At 52.9% G+C, this 18,971-nt stretch overlaps 1 protein-coding gene across 1 annotated transcript in view; it reads right to left on the reverse strand.

Annotated features, from left to right (window-relative positions):
- Window positions 1-3,778, reverse strand: part of PDGFA (platelet derived growth factor subunit A) — a 34,292-nt gene extending 30,514 nt beyond the window's left edge. The window contains exon 1 of the mRNA XM_032978736.2: window positions 3,078-3,778. Coding sequence (XP_032834627.1) covers window positions 3,078-3,140 — 63 coding nt within the window. The 5' untranslated portion in view covers window positions 3,141-3,778. The remainder of the gene's footprint in view (window positions 1-3,077) is intronic.
- Between the last annotated feature and the right edge of the window lie 15,193 nt (window positions 3,779-18,971).

Raw genomic sequence — 18,971 nt, forward strand, 5'->3', positions numbered from 1 at the left:
TCGTGTTAATGTTTTCCACATCGCACCGGCTACTCATTTCAGGCCGAGTAAATCTAGAGGAGGGCCCAGGATAAATGATCGTCACCGGTGTTAGCCGTGAGCGGGAATCGAACTCGGGTAGCCTGGTTCGTAGACGCAGCGCGCTAATAAAACCCTACACAACCGATTGTCCAACACATATACACACACACACGTGCCCGCACACACACGCACGCATACTTCACATGCTCACACGCACAGATGCACAGTATATGTAGGAGCTCACCCGTGCTGGGGAGATGTCTATCTCTGGGGGCCATTATCTGCTTAAATAAAGACACATTCATCTCTCCAGACACGCATTCACTCCGTTTCGCTCTCACAGAACACGTACTATAACACAAACGCGCGTCTAAACACAAAGACAAAGACGCTCCGTGTAGCCTACGTGAGTTACGGCGGCGAAAGTGCTGTCAGCGAGAAGCTATATCAAAGGGCGGAACGACGCACGTGGTGGTATAGTGGTGGTGTGTGCAGAACCACCCCCGGCCGCCTTTGTCTTCCCAACTCTTTTTTTGCACACGGCACCTCATAGTAATTTGAGGCCGAGTCAACATAGAGGAGGCCCAGGACCGGGTTCGATGTTGTCCGTGGTGCAGAATAGAACTCGTTCTCAGAACACTGCGCTAACCACGGTTGCCACCAAACTCCACATTCATATCGCAAAGACAAAGATCACCCGCATAGCCTTTCACAGGCTGTCCGGGCAAGTGCTGTTCGCGAGCAGCACCTATGAAGGCCCGCTCGGCGCACGAGGGGGTGGGTGGCCAGCACCACGCCCGGCCGCCTTTGTCTTCCCTTCCCAGAGGCGACAGTTTACACACCCGCACCGGGAACTTATTCGAGGCCGAGTCGACCTAGGGGAAGCCCAGAGACCGGCCTCAGGCAAATTTGTCGCCGTTGTATTGGATAGCCGTGAGCGACAATCGAACTCGGATCGCGGGGTTCACATCCACCACCACCACCACGCCCCCCCCCACTCTCTCACACGACCTCGTCGGCGGACTCTTCACGCGTGTGCACTGCCAATGAAAGCTGCACTCGAATTACGCGCGCACGCACACAAACAGCTGCGCACACGCGAACTCACTCCTCTCGCGTGTACGTAAACAAGACGAGAAAAATACAAAGATATCCCCGGATAGCCTAGCACACTGCAGAGGCACAAGTCTCGTTAGCGAGCACCTCTTGGAGGCCGACGCGACACGCGTGGGTGGGGACTGATGTTACACTCTCACGCGAACGTCACCCGGCGCGCCTTTGTCTCTCCGTTGCGGATGCTCACACACACACACCGTGCCAGGTGCTGTACTATATTTGATACCAGAGTCTATCTCGGGAAACCCAGGACCGACTCGCCAATGCTCATCCAGCCGTGACCGGGAATGGATCTCATGCGGCCCGGGGTTCATTACAACAGTGCGTCAACCACTGCGCCACCGCTCTCCACAACACAAAGACAAAGATCCCCCGTGTAGCCTTAACATACTATTGGGGCAAGTGCTGTTAGCGAGCACCTATTAAGGCCGGAACGGCACACGAGGAGGTGGGGTGGCCAGCGCCACGCCCGGCCGCCTTTGTCTCCCCCAGTGGCGATATTTTTACACACCGCACCAGGTACTCGTTTGAGGCCGAGTCGACCTAGAGGAGGCCCAGGACCGGTTCAGATAATCGTCACCGGTGCTGGCGAGAATCAAACCCGGGGTCGCCGGGTTCGTAGCGCTAACCACTACACCACCGCTCCTCCACAACACACACGCTCGCTCTGTCACGCGCCTGGATTTCGACGATCCTTGAGGCGCATTTTATGCAACCTCGGCACTTTCGTCATCAACATCAACACTGCCTTACATATATAACAAAGACAAAGATCCCCCGTGTAGCCTTAACAGACTGTAGGGGGCAAGTGATTTTAGCGAGCAACTATGAAGGCCGGTACGGCACGAGGGGGTGGGTGGCCAGCACCACGCCCGACCGCCTTTGTCTCCCCAGTGGCGATGTTTACCACACACCGCACCAGGTACTCGTTTGAAGCTGAGTCGACCGAGGGGAGGCCCAGGACCGGTTCAGATAATCGTCACTGGGTGTTGGCCGTGAGCGGGAATCGAACTCGGATCGCCGGGTTCGTAGCGCAGCGTAGCGCTAACCGCTCCACTACCGCTACATATATATCACACACACACACACATGTTTTGTATGTGTAATAAATAAAAGCCCTCGCAATTGACGCTTCGGTCACGGGCCCTCTCACTCAAACCACAGCTGGCAGCTGAAGGGCGATGCCGATCCACTGCTAGCGTGTCGGCACGCGTTCGCTCCAGGACGCGTGGCAGCGTCGAGCTCAATTGGCCCGCCAATGTCGGTGGTGAATGATGACACGGCAAAGCGAAATGAAACGACGCGAAACCGCCGCATCACGGTATAGGCAGCAACGCGTGAAACAAGCCCCCGTGGCTATAAAACTTGCGCGTTCAAAATCCCCGCTCACGGCCATCCACCGGCAACGATTTTCTGAACCTGGTTCCTGGGCCTCTCCCAAGGCCGACTCGGCCTCAAAGTGAGTACCTGGTAGCGGTGTGCAGTGAACATCGCCACTTTGGAGACAAAGGCGGCCGGGCGTGGTGCCGGCCAACCGCCCCCTATTCGTGTGCCACGGTGCCCTTCATAGTTGCTCGCTGAGTGTCTGCCAAGGACATGTGGGTGAGCTCTGTTTTTGTATCTGGGCGCTGGTGTTCTTGTGCAGTGGTTCACGCACTGCGCCACGGGCATTATCATAACTTAACCTGCGCCTCCGGGTGGGCAGGCAGCTCGCTCGGTCGACTCCGCCTCAAATTAACACACGTGTTGTCGGTGTGGGGAAGACAAAGGCGGCCCGGAGTACGTGGTGTTGTTGGCCACGCAATTCCGTGCGCTTATTGCCCTCGCAAAATCGTACAATGCTCAGCGTTTCAATCCAAACCGATCAGTTAAAAGAACACCTGAAGACAACAAGATCAACAACAATAAACAACAACAATCAACAACAACAACAAGCTCACCTGCTCGGCGCGCACCAAACACTGGGAGCACAGCAGCCACACGAGCCCCGCTCGAAATCCCATCTTCGCCTCGACTCCAAACTCAAAAGTCAGCCTCGGCAAAAGTTCGTTCCACAAAAACCACAATCCACGTGTCTTGCTCAGATGCCGAGAACGCCAACGGGTAAAGGGAGCACGTTTGCTGCCGCTGCTAATGATTATTTTGATGATGATGTTGTTGATCTTGCCGACGATGGCTTTTATACGTGTGAAGCCGAGCACGATGGGACGAGGAGTGAGTCACAGAGGGGAGCACACACGGGAGACGCTCAGACAGACTGCAAACCCCAATTCGTCCTTCCTCCTCCTCCGCCGCCTCCTCTTCCACCTCCTCCTGCTCCTCCTCGCCTTCCAACACTTCGCTGCATGGCGCACAGCAACCGGTGGCTTCTCCTCCTGCTCTGCAGCTGATTTTGCTGCTGCTGCTCCTAATGTGTCAGCGCTACTAGCTGGCAATCCGGACCATCGGCATATTTCATTAAATCTAACCAAACAGCGGCGCGCGGTGTAAGGATGAGGAGGAGGGGGGGTGAGAGGTTATGAGTGCGCGAGCGAGCGAGTTCTGCAGGGCTCGGTGAGCAACGAGGGCTAGGGAGAGAGAATTTGCGCCGTGTCTGCGTGCGTGCACCGCTGCGGACGAGTGCACGAGGAAGCGAGCGTGAGGCCAACCCCACCCCAATACTCCACCCCCCACCACCACCACCACCACGCTCGCATTACCATACTGTGAATATACATCACCTACCGACCAACCAGCCAGCCAACCATCCACTCGGCCGTCACTTCTCCACCCCCCCCCCCACCTCGTTCCTGCAACGCCAACTACCCACCCACTAACTCGCACTCGCATCAGTCCCGCCCACACAATCATCCACCCACCCGCTGAAGAGTATCACCCGGTCACCCACTCGCTGACTCACGCATCCACCTGCTCACCCACGAACCCATCCTCACACCCATCCACCCTCCCACCCATCCACCCACCAACCAACCCTTGCACCCATCCACCCACCCACCCATCCACCCACCCACCCACCCATCCACCCACCCACCCTGGCACCCATCCACCCACCCACCCTTGCACCCATCCTACCACCCACCAACCCTTGCACCCATCCACCCACCCACCCTCGCACCCATCCACCCACCCACCCTTGCACCCATCCACCCACCCACCAACCCTTGCACCCATCCACCCATCCACCCTTGCACACATCCACCCATCCACCCTCGCACCCATCCACCCACCCACCCTCGCACTCATCCACCCACCCACCCTCGCACCCATCCACCCACCCACCCTCGCACCCATCCACCCACCCACCCTCGCACCCATCCACCCACCCACCCTCGCACCCATCCACCCACCCACCAACCCTTGCACCCATCCACCCACCCACCCTCGCACCCATCCACCCACCCACCCTCGCACCCATCCACCCACTCACCCTCGCACCCATCCACCCACCCACCAACCCTTGCACCCATCCACCCACCCACCCTTGCACCCATCCACCCATCCACCCTCGCACCCATCCACCCACCCTCGCACCTATCCACCCATCCACCCACGCACCCATCCACCCACCCACCCTTGCACCCACCCACCCTTGCACCCATCCACCTATCCATCCACCCACCCTCGCACCCATCCACCCACCCACCCTCCCATCCACCCGTTCAGCCACCCATACAATCACTCACCCATGCATCCACCTACGGACTCATGCACCCATCGATTCACTCACTCACCGAAGCTTCCAAGCCCTCACTCAGCGACACTCCGACCTATCCACCCACCCAACCACTCGCACTCCCTGCTTCTCACTCACCCACCCACCCAATACGCTCACTCACCCACTCACTTAGCCACGCACTCAACCACTTGCCCGTTCACCCACCAACTTACCGACAATCTCAAGCTATTATCAACTTGCCCGTCCACTAATCCACCTACCCACAGACCTACTTAAACCCACTGACCCACTAACTCACCCATCCACTCACTCAACCACCGAACGCTCAACCACTAATCCACTTATCCACTCACTCATCTATATACCCGCCCCTCATCTACCCATCCGCTCGCCAATTCACCCACTCAACCAACAGCACACCCTTCCACTCATCTTGTAACCCACTCTCCAATTCACTCACCCACTTACTCACCCCGTCTACCACTCATCTACCCATCCACTCACCCAAACTCGCACTCACCTACCCGTCCACTCATCTAACCTCCAACTAAGGTACCCACACGTTCACCCACCCACTCACCCAAATACAAAGATCCCCCGTAGAGCCTGAACAGACTTTTGGGGCAAGTGCTGTCAGCGAGCACCTGTGAAGGCCGGCACGGCACACGAAGGGATGGGTGTCAAACACCACGCCCGGCCGCCTTTGTCTCCCTAGTGGCGATGTTTACACGCCGCTCCAGTTACTCATTAAGGGCTGAGTCGACCTAAGGGAGGCCCAGGACCGGTTCAGATAATTGTCACTGGTGTTGGCCGTGACCTCTCGACTCACTCATCCACCCACCGACTCACCCACTCACTCACTCATCCACCCACCGACTCACACACTCACTCATCCATCCACCGACTCACCCACCCGCCCATTCACTCATCTACCCTCCGACTGACCCACTCACCCACACTCTCATCCACCCACAAACTCACCCACTCACCCATGCGCCCATCGACTCACCCACGCACTCTGAACCCGGCCCCATGCATACGAGCCGGGGTGAATAAACGACAGAAGCGGGGGCGAGGGCTTATTTTAGAGTCGCTCTTGAATTAGCGCGCCTCCCGCTCACACCTGTGCCGCGTGTGCTCAGAGCAGGGCCGTGTACGCGCGCGTGTGCACGTGTTTAGCGTAGTCAGTCCTCGACTTACGGACACCCGCACTTACGAACCAGCTTCGATGAAAATAGGGTTTTTATTTTTGCATTCACTTAAACTCGCATTTGCAAATTGAACCGCGGAACTAATTTGTTCAGCTGAGAGAGATGTAATGAGTGAGCCTGGCGCTGGGGGGGTGAGTGTTTGTGTGTGTGTGTTCGCGTGCACATGTGCGTGTGTGAAAGCGAGTGTGTGGGGAGCGGTAGTGGAGCGGTTAGCGGGCCGCGCTACGAACCCGGTGACCGGAGTTCGATTCCCACTCACGGCCAACACCAGTGGTGACGATTATCTGACCCGGTCCTGGGCTTCTCCTAGGTCGACTCAGCCTCAAATGAGTACCTTGTGCGGTGTGTAAGAACATCGCCACTGGGGGAGACAAAGGGGGCCTTGGCGTGGTGCTGGCCACCCACCCCCTCGTGTGACGTGCTGGCCTCCATAGGCTTCGATTCCTGTCCACGTGGACATTAGCGTGAGACACCCATAGCCTAAAATCAAAGTACAGTGTCCACGCATTAACACACACATCCTTCGGGTAGTGTTCAGTTTCACAGCTTTCTGCCTTTACATGCGCATACAATTATCGTGAGTCAAATCGAACAATAAGATCGGAACGTACATATGTTTACAGGGCACGTGATGGGTTTATTGTCGATAATCGCACGCGAGTCATACTCGCAAAGATAAAGATTCCTCCTGTTGCCTTGACAGGCTGTTGGGGCGAGTGCTACGCCCGACCGCCTTTGTCTCCCCCAAGTGGCGATGTTTACACATCGTACCAGGTATTGATTTAAGGCTGAGTCGAGCTTGGGGGAGACACGGGGTACCGGGTTCAGATATTCGCTGTCACTGTTATTATTATTGGTCGTGAGCAGGAATCGAACTCGGGTCCGTCGCCGGCAGGGTCGTCCATAGGGGAGGGAGGGGGGGAGGGGGGACCCGGGGGTCAAATCCCCCCCTGACGCCTTCAAACTCATCCGGGAGTACTGCATCTGACACCGTCTCGTCAACGCACGCGGTGCCCCCCCCCCCCCCCCCACCAAAGCGCGGGGCCTGGGGCGGCCACCCCGATTCGCTGTACCCTCGGGACGGCTCTTCTTAGCCGGGTTCGTAGCGGCAGTGCGCTGACCACTGCGCCACCGCTCCCCTTCGCTCTATTTCTCTCACACGAGACGGACGGCGCGAGAGGCGGGGAGCGCGTGAAGGAGCGCGCGCGCGAGAGCGCGTGGGAGAGCGAGAGGGAGAGCGCGCGCGTGGGAGAGCGCGTGGGAGAGCGAGAGGGAGAGCGCGCGCGCGAGGGAGAGAGCGCATGTAGCCCCCCCTCGACCCCCCCCCCCCCCACCTTACCGTGAAAGTTCCCCCCGCCCCCCGCCGCTGTTCGGAAAACTCAGTGGGAGGGGCGGGGGTCAACCGCGGTTCTGAACACAGCGCGAGTCGCATTACACAGCCTCCTCCTCAACCTCGTCCTCATCCACCTCCTCATCCACCTCCACCACCTCCTCAACGGCCTCCTCATCCACCGCCTCTTCCTCCTCACCCCGACACCTGGCGATGAGCCAGCCCCTCGTTTCAGGCTCTTCAGTGCACATCATCATCACCAGTGCATATCATCACCAGTGCACATCATCACCAGTGCACATCATCATCAGTGCACATCATCATCGTCAGTGCACATCATCATCATCATCAGTGCACATCATCATCATCACCAGTGCACATCGTCATCACCAGTACACATCATCATCACCAGTGCACATCATCATCACCAGTGCACATCATCATCACCAGTGCATATCATCACCAGTGCACATCATCATCACCAGTGCACATCATCATCACCAGTACACATCATCATCACCAGTGCACATCATCACCAGTGCACATCATCATCACCAGTGCACATCATCATCACCAGTACACATCATCATCACCAGTGCACATCATCACCAGTGCACATCATCATCACCAGTGCACATCATCATCAATGCACATCATTATCATCACTAGTGCACATCATCATCACCAGTGCACATCATCATCACCAGTGCACATCGTCATCACCAGTGCACATCAGCATCACCAGTGCACATCGTCATCACCAGTGCACATCATCATCACCAGTGCACATCGTCATCATCAGTGCACATCATCATCATCACCAGTGCACATCATCGTCATCACCAGTGCACATCGTCATCATCAGTGCACATCGTCATCATCACCAGTGCACATCGTCATCATCAGTGCACATCATCATCATCACCAGTGCACATCATCATCATCACCAGTGCACATCATCACCAGTGCACATCGTCATCACCAGTGCACATCATCATCACCAGTGCACATCATCATCATCACCAGTGCACATCATCATCACCAGTGCACATCATCATCACCAGTGCACATCATCATCACCAGTGCACATCATCACCAGTGTACATCATCATCTGTGCACATCATCATCACCAGTGCACATCGTCATCACCAGTGCACATCATCATCACCAGTGCACATCGTCATCACCAGTGCACATCATCATCATCAGTGCACATCATCACCAGTGCACATCGTCATCACCAGTGCACATCATCATCATCATCAGTGCACATCATCATCATCATCACCAGTGAACATCGTTATCAGTGCACATCATCATCAGTGCACATCATCATCACCAGTGCACATCGTCATCACCAGTTCACATGATTGCACGTGATTGCTAAGCTCCAGGGTGATTTCAACAAACTACAACATCAGCTAGTTTCTCTTAAACTAGTCCTGAATACCTCCAAAACCAAGGTGCTATGCTTCTCTCCGGGACTAAAGCAGGAAGTTATTTTTCCCCAATTACATTCCTTGAATAATTATCAAATAGAGCAAGTCAATATCTATAAGTATCTTGGGGTCATCCTGGATTCAAAACTTAGTTTTGAAGATCACATTGATTATATTGGTAAAAAGACAAAAATAAAAATTGTTTTTTTGTATCGACACAAGCCCTGCTTCCCCCCAATGTTCCGTTTGGAATTGATAAAAGCTACCATACTGCCTCTACTTGACTACTGTGACATCGTGTATAAATCAGCCCCAAGTACTGTACTGAAGAAGCTTGATTCCATCTATCACTCGGCCTTAAGATTTGCATTGAACTGCCCATATAGGACTCACCACTGTGATCTCTACATTGGGTCAAACTTAACATCTCTTAATGTTCGACGGCTTGTGCACCAGATCTTATTTATTCACGATGTACTTACAAAAAATTCCGCAGACTACCTACTGGATCTCCTCTCTGTTTCAAAGAACAAATTTGACCTCAGGTCTTCGCTCATTTACCAGCTTCACATTCCCTATTGCCGTACAAAAATTGGAGGAAGGGCCTTTGCTATTGATGCCCCCAGGGTCTGGAATGCTATTGCCAATAAACTGCAACTTGAATCACTACCTATGAGATCTTCACTCAAAACTGCTCTAGAGGAGTTGTACAACCTGCTATTCAGTGGCCTAAAATATGGCTCTAGATTTTGGTGTTATAATTTAATTATGTAGTTTATTGTAAAAAATTCGGTCACAGTCCCTATGATCACTGTTACATTGCATTCATGGCTTTTATTTTGGTGATTTCGAAAAGTTTTTTGTTTTGGCCATGTTTTTGTTTATTGTAGTACGGAGTTAGACTGATGGCCTTAATCTAAGTTGTCTTGTGGTTGTTGTTGTTGTTGTTTGACTTGCATCCCACTGGGATTTTTGCACACAGCGTTGGTGTACGGTGCTATTTCAGAAATATTTTGATATTTTTTTCCTGTAATTTCTGTTTGCACAGTCACATAATCACTCTAAGATGTTTTCTTGTTCATGTTTTTTGTTTGTTGCGGTTGCACCCGATTCAAGAGCCGAATGGCTCACAGGGCTATACGAAAATAAATGAACTATGAACTATGAACATAATCATAACCAGTGCACATCATCATCATTAGTGCACATCATCATCACCAGTGCACATCATCATCATTAGTGCACATCATCATCACCAGTGCACATCATCATCATCATTAGTGCACATCATCATCACCAGTGCACATCATCATCACCAGTGCACATCATCATCACCAGTGCACATCATCGTCATCACCAGTGCACATCCTCATCACACCCGGACCTTGCTCTGTCCCTCCTATCACTCCTCTCCGCCTCCACCGTCTCAATCCCTTCCTCCTACACACACACATACAGTACACATACAGTACACAACAAAGGCAAAGGTTTCCCGTGTAGCCTTAACAGACTGCTGGGGCAAGTGCTGTTAGCGAGCAGCACCTATCAAAGCCGCCACTGTGGCAGACGAGGGGGTGGGCAGCCAGCACCACGCCCGGCCGCCTTTGTCTCCCTAACGTGCCGATGTTTACCCACCGCACCGGGTCCTCGTTTTGAGGCTGAGTCGACCTAGGGGTAGGCGCCGAAACTGTGGCTTCGGGCAATGGTCACTCGTGTGTTGGTGGCCGTGATCGGGACACGAACTTCGGGATCGCCGGGATCGTGAATTAAAACGCACGCACACGACCACTCACAGAGAGTGTGGGATGTGTGGGGGATATGTGGGGGAAATGCTAGCGCAGGTTTACAGGTGCGAGAGACACACGGTGGACCCACCCACACCACACTCTCGTCTCTGCGAATCGAACCCTGTAATTTGGAACATTCCAGCGAAAGCGGTCTCACCGCCGTGTGTGTGTGTGTGCGCTGGGTTTTTTTGTCTGTCTCTCTCTCTTTCTTAAATAACACAACGCTGGCTGGCTCTCGTAATGGCCGCGTCGGAGACAATGCGCCTAAACTCCTGCACAGATCCCTTGCCTTGAGTAAAAAAAAAAATCTTGGGGTTTGTTACGGGACGTCTCACTTGAACAGAGGTTCAACAATGGGCGCGTTTCGGTGAGTCTGAGTCCGGGGACCGCCGAGGTTCTGGATTCCTAGCCCTCGGTTCCCGGTGTCTCCGTCTCACTCTGCTCTCTGGGGGTTCGTTCATAATGTGTCGTGACGGACCCACAGCCAACCATCGTTTGCAGGCCGCACTGTGTCAATCCTTACGCGATGGTGGTCGTGGGTTCACAATGGCCCTGGCAGAGAGCCGCTGAGCCATCGCTGTCGAGGAGGTCGCTGGGTTCAACACCGGGGATTGTGTGGAGGTGTCTCTCCTCCAACGTCGAATCCCACGAGAGGTTCATCGTGGCCGTGTCCGCTTGTCCACGACACCGATGGCTGCGCAGCGTGCCTACGACACGGTGGTGCATTTGTGGCTGAGTCGACCTAAACGAATCACGAGTCGCGTTCGAATATCAGCTGCCAAGGAGAGCGCTCTACCATTCACCCAACACACAGACTCGCATACGAACGCAAAGAAGCCCCATAAGTGCCTGCACGGACTGTTAGCGAGCACCTATTAAGGCTGGAGTGGAACACGAGGGGTTGGTTTGTCCAGCGCCACGCGTGGCCGCATTCGTCTCCGCGAGTGTATTTAAATACACCTGAGCAGGTACCTATTTAAGGCTGGGTTGACCTAGGCGAGACCCACTCGCCACTGATGTTAGCCGTGGTCGGGAATCGAACTCTAATGACCGGGGTTCATTGCGCAGTGCAGCGCCGTCAACACGGCGCTTGTGCCAGGATAGGTGCACTCCGCCATCGTACTCACACACAAACACACACTCACAAACACACACTCACAAACACACACACACTCACAAACACACACACTCACAAACACACACTCACAAACACACACACACTCACAAACACACACACTCACAAACACTCACACCAACACACACTCACAAACACACAAACACACACACACCAACACACACACTCACAAACACACACACAAACACACACACCAACACACACACACTCACAAACACACACACCAACACTCACAAACACACACTCACAAACACACACACAAACACACTCACAAACACACACTCACAAACACACACTCACACACACACTCACAAACACACTCTCACAAACACACACTCACAAACACACACACCAACACGCACACTCACAAACACACACTCACAAACACACACTCACAAACACACACACCAACACACACTCACAAACACACACTCACAAACACACACACACTCACAAACACACACTCACAAACACACACTCACAAACACACACAAACACACACTCACAAACACACACACCAACACACACACTCACAAACACACACTCACAAACACACACTCACAAACACACACACTCACAAACACACACACCAACACACTCACAAACAGACACACTCACAAACACACACAAACACACACACTCACACACACACACACACCAACACACACTCACAAACACACACGCACACACTCACAAACACACACTCACAAACACACACTCACAAACACACTCACAAACACACACTCACAAACACACACCAACACACACACAAACACACACTCACAAACACACTCACAAACACACAAATACTCGCACACACACCCCAACATTCACACAAACACCAACACACACCATCACGCATATACACACCAACACTTGCACACATGTACACACCAACATACACACCAACATACACACCAACACCCACACACACACCAACACCCACACACGCACCAACACACCGTCACCCCCCAACGCACACACACGCGCCGTCTCCGAGCGCGCGATTGTAAACAAATGAATTCCGCGTGGCTGCCCGTAGACCGGCAAAACTCAGCGCTCCTCACCTGGCGCAGGTGAGAAGCGCTGCTCACCTGTACCCCACGTGTGCGTGGCTCACCCCGCAGAGTGTCGGGGGGAGGGTGGAGAGGGGTAGGGGGCTGACCCCCCCCCCCGCCTCCAGTTGAGGGTTCAAGGCCCTCCTTGTAGCTAGGAGATGTTAACTACCTCGCCGGGTAAACAGGAGGTCATGGGCCCGATCCCGACCCTGACGATGCCTGCTGTATATTTGGAGTTTGCGTGTCTCTCTCTCATCATCATCATCACCACGGTGGCTAGGAGATGTTAACTACCTCGCTCGGTATACAGCAGGTCGTGGGTTCCATCGCGACCCTGACGATGCCTGCTGCTGTATATTTAGAGTTTGTGTGTCTCTTTCTCTCCCCGTGGTTGCGTGGATTTTCCCCTTGACACTTAGAAAAGTGCGTTTAGAGTATTTGTCTGCTATAAATGCCCACGTGATAAGCCACTTCGTCGATCTATCATTCGCGATGACCAGGTCGCGTCTGAAAAAGAGGTACATAGGTCAGTGGGCCTCACCAGGTGAAATAAAAAGTGATAGTTGTCAATTCTTGGAAGACTTGTTGGGACATTGTTTCCACCAGTGTGATGTAAACTGGTGTAAACCACTCGTGGTGCACCAGTAGTGTACCACCAGTGGTGTAAATAATGTAAGTGGTGTAAACAATGTTACATCAGTGGTGATATTTCTTCAAACCGGAACCGGTGGTGGTGAGGATGTGAGTGATGATGATGGTATTCGTGATGATGGTAACGGTGGTGAGGATGTTACCGGTGGTGAAGAAATCAGTGGTGATGGTGGTTAGGATGTTAGTGATGATGGTGAGGATAAATTATGGTGTCGGTGAGGATATATTCGTTATGATGGTGGTGGTGGTGGCGGTGATGAGGATATTCGTGATTGATGGCGGCGAGAATGTAAGTGATGATGATGATGAGTATACTCGCGATGATGAGCCTTACCAGACGTTTAGGGAAAGTGCTGTTAGCGAGCACCTATGAAGGCCGGCATTGCACAACGACAGTGGTGGGTGGCCAGCACCACGACCGGCCGCCTTTGTCTCCCCAGTGGCGATGTTTACACATCGCACCCAGAACTCATTTGAGGCTAAGTCGACCTAGGGGAGGCCCAGGACCGGTTCATATGATCGCTACCGCTCCCCGTGCACCTCATACACGCGGGGTGACAGCCAGAGCAGAATGAATGATGGCAAGAGAGGATCACATCTATGACAAAGGTCATTATGCGTTAGATCGCATAAATATAGACGTGTCAGTTTAACACGTAGGCGTTAAACCCGCCACCACCCGACACAGCCAATTAGCAAGGGGTTTGTCACGTAAACAAAACGCGCCAATTAGTTGCTACCTTCAGCACACCGGCGTGTTGGAGAATAAACCCACAGCATTTACAATGAAGATGAGGTGGAAGAGGTGGATGAGGAGGTGGTGACGGAGGTGGAGGAGGTGGTGGAGACCGTGTTGGAGGTGGATGCGGTGCCGGACGGGCAACTCTGTCGTGGACAGTGCTGTGGGGGGAGGGCCAATTCCGATTGGCCCCTCCTCTCATGGCGTCTGTGACCACCACAGTGGCTAAACGGGGGCTCTGGACGGGTGCGAGGGGCTGGTAACCCCTCCACCTTCAACATTTTTACCACAAATAAAAAATGTAACTAATAAGCTTGTGCCGGAGGCCCCGGGGGGACAGGCGTCTATGACGTCTCCTGGCCAAACCCCAATTGGCGGAGCCAGGAGATTGAATCTCTACCCTCGGGGCTCCTCCAGAAACAACGAAAAGCCACTTCCTGGGGCCACGTGGAATGTTCGAACGCTCACTGCGGAGGAGAGGCTACCAATCCTCTGTCGGGAGCTGGACCGGTACTGCCTGGATCTCTGTGGCATTCAGGAGGTCCGGTGGACCGGTTCTGGCTCCTGCCACCATGAGGGGTGGACAGTCCTCTACTCGGGGCAGCAGACTGCCAAACAACAGGGTGTGGCTCTTCTTTTGAACAAAATAATGAAGGGGGCGTGGGAGCATGGCGATGAGGTGTGGGAAGCTGTAAGCCCCAGGCTACTTTGGGCTCACCTTCCCATCAACCGGAGGCGAGGAGTGGTGGTCGAGGTTACTTATGCCCCCACCGAAGAGGAACATCCGTGGAGGGATGCAGGCAAAGCCGATGAGTCAGATGCCTTCTACAGTGAGGGAAAAAAGTATTTGATAACCTGCTGATTCTGTACGTTTGCCCACTGACAAATAAATTATCAGTCTATAATTTTAATGATAGGTTTATTTGAACAGTGAGAGACAATAACAACAAAATCCGGAAAACGCATGTTAAAAATGTTATAAATTGATTTGCATTTTAATGAGGGAAATAAGTATTTGACCCCCTCTCAATCAGAAAGATTTCTGGCTCCCAGGTGTCTTTTATACAGGTAACGAGCTGAGATTAGGAGCACACTCTTAAAGGGAGTGCTCCTAATCTCCGCTTGTTACCTGTATAAAAGGCACCTGTCCACAGAAGCAATCAATCAGATTCCAAACTCTCCACCATGGCCAAGACCAAAGAGCTCTCCAAGGATGTCAGGGACAAGATTGTAGACCTACACAAGGCTGCAATGGGCTACAAGACCATTGCCAAGCAGCTTGGTGAGAAGGTGACAACAGTTGGTGGGATTATTCGCAAATGGATGAAGCACAAAATAACTGTCAATCTCTCTCGGCATGGGGCTCCATGCAAGATCTCACCTCGTGGAGTTGCAATGATCATGAGAACGGTGAGGAATCAGCCCAGAACTACACGGGAGGATCTTGTCAATGATCAGAAGGCAGCTGGGATCATAGTCACCAAGAAAACAATTGGTAACACACTACGCCATGAAGGACTGAAATCCTGCAGCATCTGAATGATTCAGAGGACAACTGGGTGAAAGTGTTGTGGTCAGATGAGACCAAAATAGAGCTCTTTGGCATCAACTCAACTCGCCGTGTTTGGAGGAGGAGGAATGCTGCCTAAGGCCCCAAGAACACCATCCCCACCATCAAACATGGAGGTGGAAACATTATGCTTTGGGGGTGTTTTTCTGCTAAGGGGACAGGACAACTTCACCGCATCAAAGGGACGATGGACGGGGCCATGTACCGTCAAATCTTGGGTGAGAACCTCCTTCCCTCAGCCAGGGCATTGAAAATGGGTAGTGGATGGGTATTCCAGCATGACAATGACCCAAAACACACGGCCAAGGCAACAAAGGAGTAGCTCAGTAAGAAGCACATTAAGGTCCCTGGAGTGGCCTAGCCAGTCTCCAGACCTTAATCCCATAGAAAATATGTGGAGGAAGCTGAAGGTTCAAGTTGCCAAACGTCAGCCTCGAAACCTTAATGACTTGGAGAAGATCTGCAAAGAGGAGTGGGACAAAATCCCTCCTGAGATGTGTGCAAACCTGGTGGCCAACTACAAGAAACGTCTGACCTCTGTGATTGCCAACAAGGGTTTTGCCACCAAGTACTAAGTCATGTTTTGCAGAGGGATCAAACACTAATTTCCCTCATTAAAATGCAAATCAATTTATAACATTTTTAACATGCGTTTTTCTGGATTTTTGTTGTTGTTATTCTGTCTCTCACTGTTCAAATAAACCTACCATTAAAATTATAGACTGATCATTTCTGTCAGTGGGCAAATGTACAAAATCAGCAGGGGATCAAATACTTTTTTCCCTCACTGTATGACCTCCTGTAACAGGTGCTGGCTAAAGCGGCCCCTCAGGAGATAGTCATCTTGTTGGGTGACTTCAATGCCCGAGTTGGTCATGATGCTGGTACCTGGTCTGGAGTAATTGGAGGGCATGGGCCAGATCAGCTCAATAACAACGGTAGGAGGCTGCTAGATTTTTGTGCAGCCCATGGGCTTGTAATTACCAACACGCTGTTCCGGCATCGGCGCATCCACACAACATCATGGATGCATGCCGGGTACAAGCAAGAACATCTGCTGGACTACATAATGACGGACCAGCAAATGCGAGCCCATGTCCTTGACACCAGGACCTACCGTCGAACTGATCTGCCCTCTGACCATCGACTAGTCATCTGTAAGATGCGCCTGCCATTCTTCCACTCCGGTGGTGGGTGTACACCCAGGACCCCATTCCAACCTAAAGTGGCCTGGTCTCAGTTATCTGATGAAAGTTGCAAGCGAGAATTTCATCATCGCTTGCGGCGGGAGTTGGCATCGTCCCCCACTCCTCCTGATGTCGAGGGTAAATGTTTAGGACTGTGACTCATGCAGCTGCAATGGCTGCTTTGGGTACGCGGTCCAGACCTCCCCAGAGACCCTGGCTGACAGAGGAGGTGTTCAGGATAGTTGAGAAAAAGCGACAGACCCACTGTCATCGGCTACAGAATCCCACGTCAGAGGATGAGGAGGCTTACCGCAGCCTTCGCTCGGAGGTTCGGAGAGCCGTGAAGCGCTGCAAGTATGGGTGGTGGTCGCGGGTTGCTGAGAAGATGGAGTCTACCTCAGTGGCCCGCGATCACAAATCTCTATTTAAACTCCATCAAAAAAGTAACCTGCAGCGCTACACCTATTACCATAATTAGGGGCAAAAACGGTGATCCAATCTCCGACCCCCAGGAACAGGTTTGCAGATTTTCTGAGCATTTCTGTGAGGTCCTGTGGGAGGGGAAATCCCTCAGCCAGGAAAACATCGTGGCACAAAGTGGGGATGACCCTGCTGAGGCTGCGGTGCCTCAAATATTGGAGGAAGTCACCCCCTGTGAGTGGCTGGCTGAGGTGCCATCTGTTGAGGAAGTACTGAAGGCAATCCGGAGTCTGAGACCAGGAAAGGCACTGGGCAGAGATGATCTCCCAAGCGAAATGCTGAGGGAGGGTGGCGTTTGTGCACAGACTGCCCTATATGACATCATAACAACAGTCTGGACCACTGGACGGGTTCCGCAGGATTGGAAGGATGCCCTGGTGATCCCCCTCTTTAAGAAGGGGGACTGCACAGACTGTAACAACTACAGGAGCATCTCACTCCTCAGTGTGCCGGGAAAGGTCCTGGCAAGGATTATTCAACATCGCCTTGCCAGGCACGCTGAGGAAAAGCTTGCGGAGCCCCAATGCGGTTTCAGGAAAGGGCGGTCCTGCACAGATGCCATATTTTCTGTCCGTCTGCTACAGCAGAGGTATAGGGAATTCCAGCAAGACCTACATCTCTGCTTTATTGACCTGGTCAAGGCCTATGATACCATGAGTAGGCCTGGGCTCTGGGTTGTTCTTCGTGCTTTTGGAGTCACTGACCCTCTGCTCACGATCATTAAGGACCTTCATGATGGTGAGCGGGTCCGGGTAAAACTACCTGGCCGGGAGTCAGAGCCATTCCCTGTACACCTTGGGGTGCGACAGGGATGTCCTCTGGCTCCCACATTATTTAACATCTATTATGACCACGTAGTTCATGAAGCCTTCAATAGCTGTGTCCCGGGGGACTCTCCATTTGGTACAGATATTATTGGAGGCTGATCGATGCCCGGGTGCGATCAAGGGATGGCTCCCTATTGCTCAACCACGTTATGTATGCCGATGATTTGGTAATAGCTGCTCATTCAGAGGAGGAGTTGGAGACGCTGCTGCTGAGACTGGAGCGTGCCACTAAGAGATGGGGCCTTACCATCAGCCCCACCAAAACTAAGCACCTGCCTGGGTATTTTGTACCATCGGACACTCCACCCCCACAACCCCAAATCGGTGATGGGGCAGTTGTGTAGAGAGTGGAGAGTTTCCCATACCTGGGCAGTGTGCTTATGACCGGCTCCAGTTTAACAGCAGAGGTCTCACTACGAATCAGTCGAGCGGCAATATCTTTTCATGGGTTGCGTAACGCTGTGTGGAAGCTACCTCGTCTGTCACTCCACACTAAGCTTCAGGTCTTCTCGGCCACGGTCATTCCCTCCCTTCTCTACGCTTGCGAAACGTGGACCCCCCTAATGGAACATCTTCGCCGGTTAGAAACATTTAGGCTGGCCTGCCTACGATCCATCCTGGGTTTAACCAGGATGGATTGTGTGAGGAGCTCACAATTCCTTGAAAGATCTGGGCAAGGTCCCATCGGTGAGCTCCTCCGGCAGGCAAGGCTGTGTTGGCTGGGTCATGTAGCCCGCATGTCC

Source organism: Petromyzon marinus, chromosome 3, assembly GCF_048934315.1.
Source record: "Petromyzon marinus isolate PM22_M1 ecotype Great Lakes invasive population chromosome 3, UKy_Petmar_22M1.pri1.0, whole genome shotgun sequence".
NCBI lineage: Eukaryota > Metazoa > Chordata > Hyperoartia > Petromyzontiformes > Petromyzontidae > Petromyzon > Petromyzon marinus.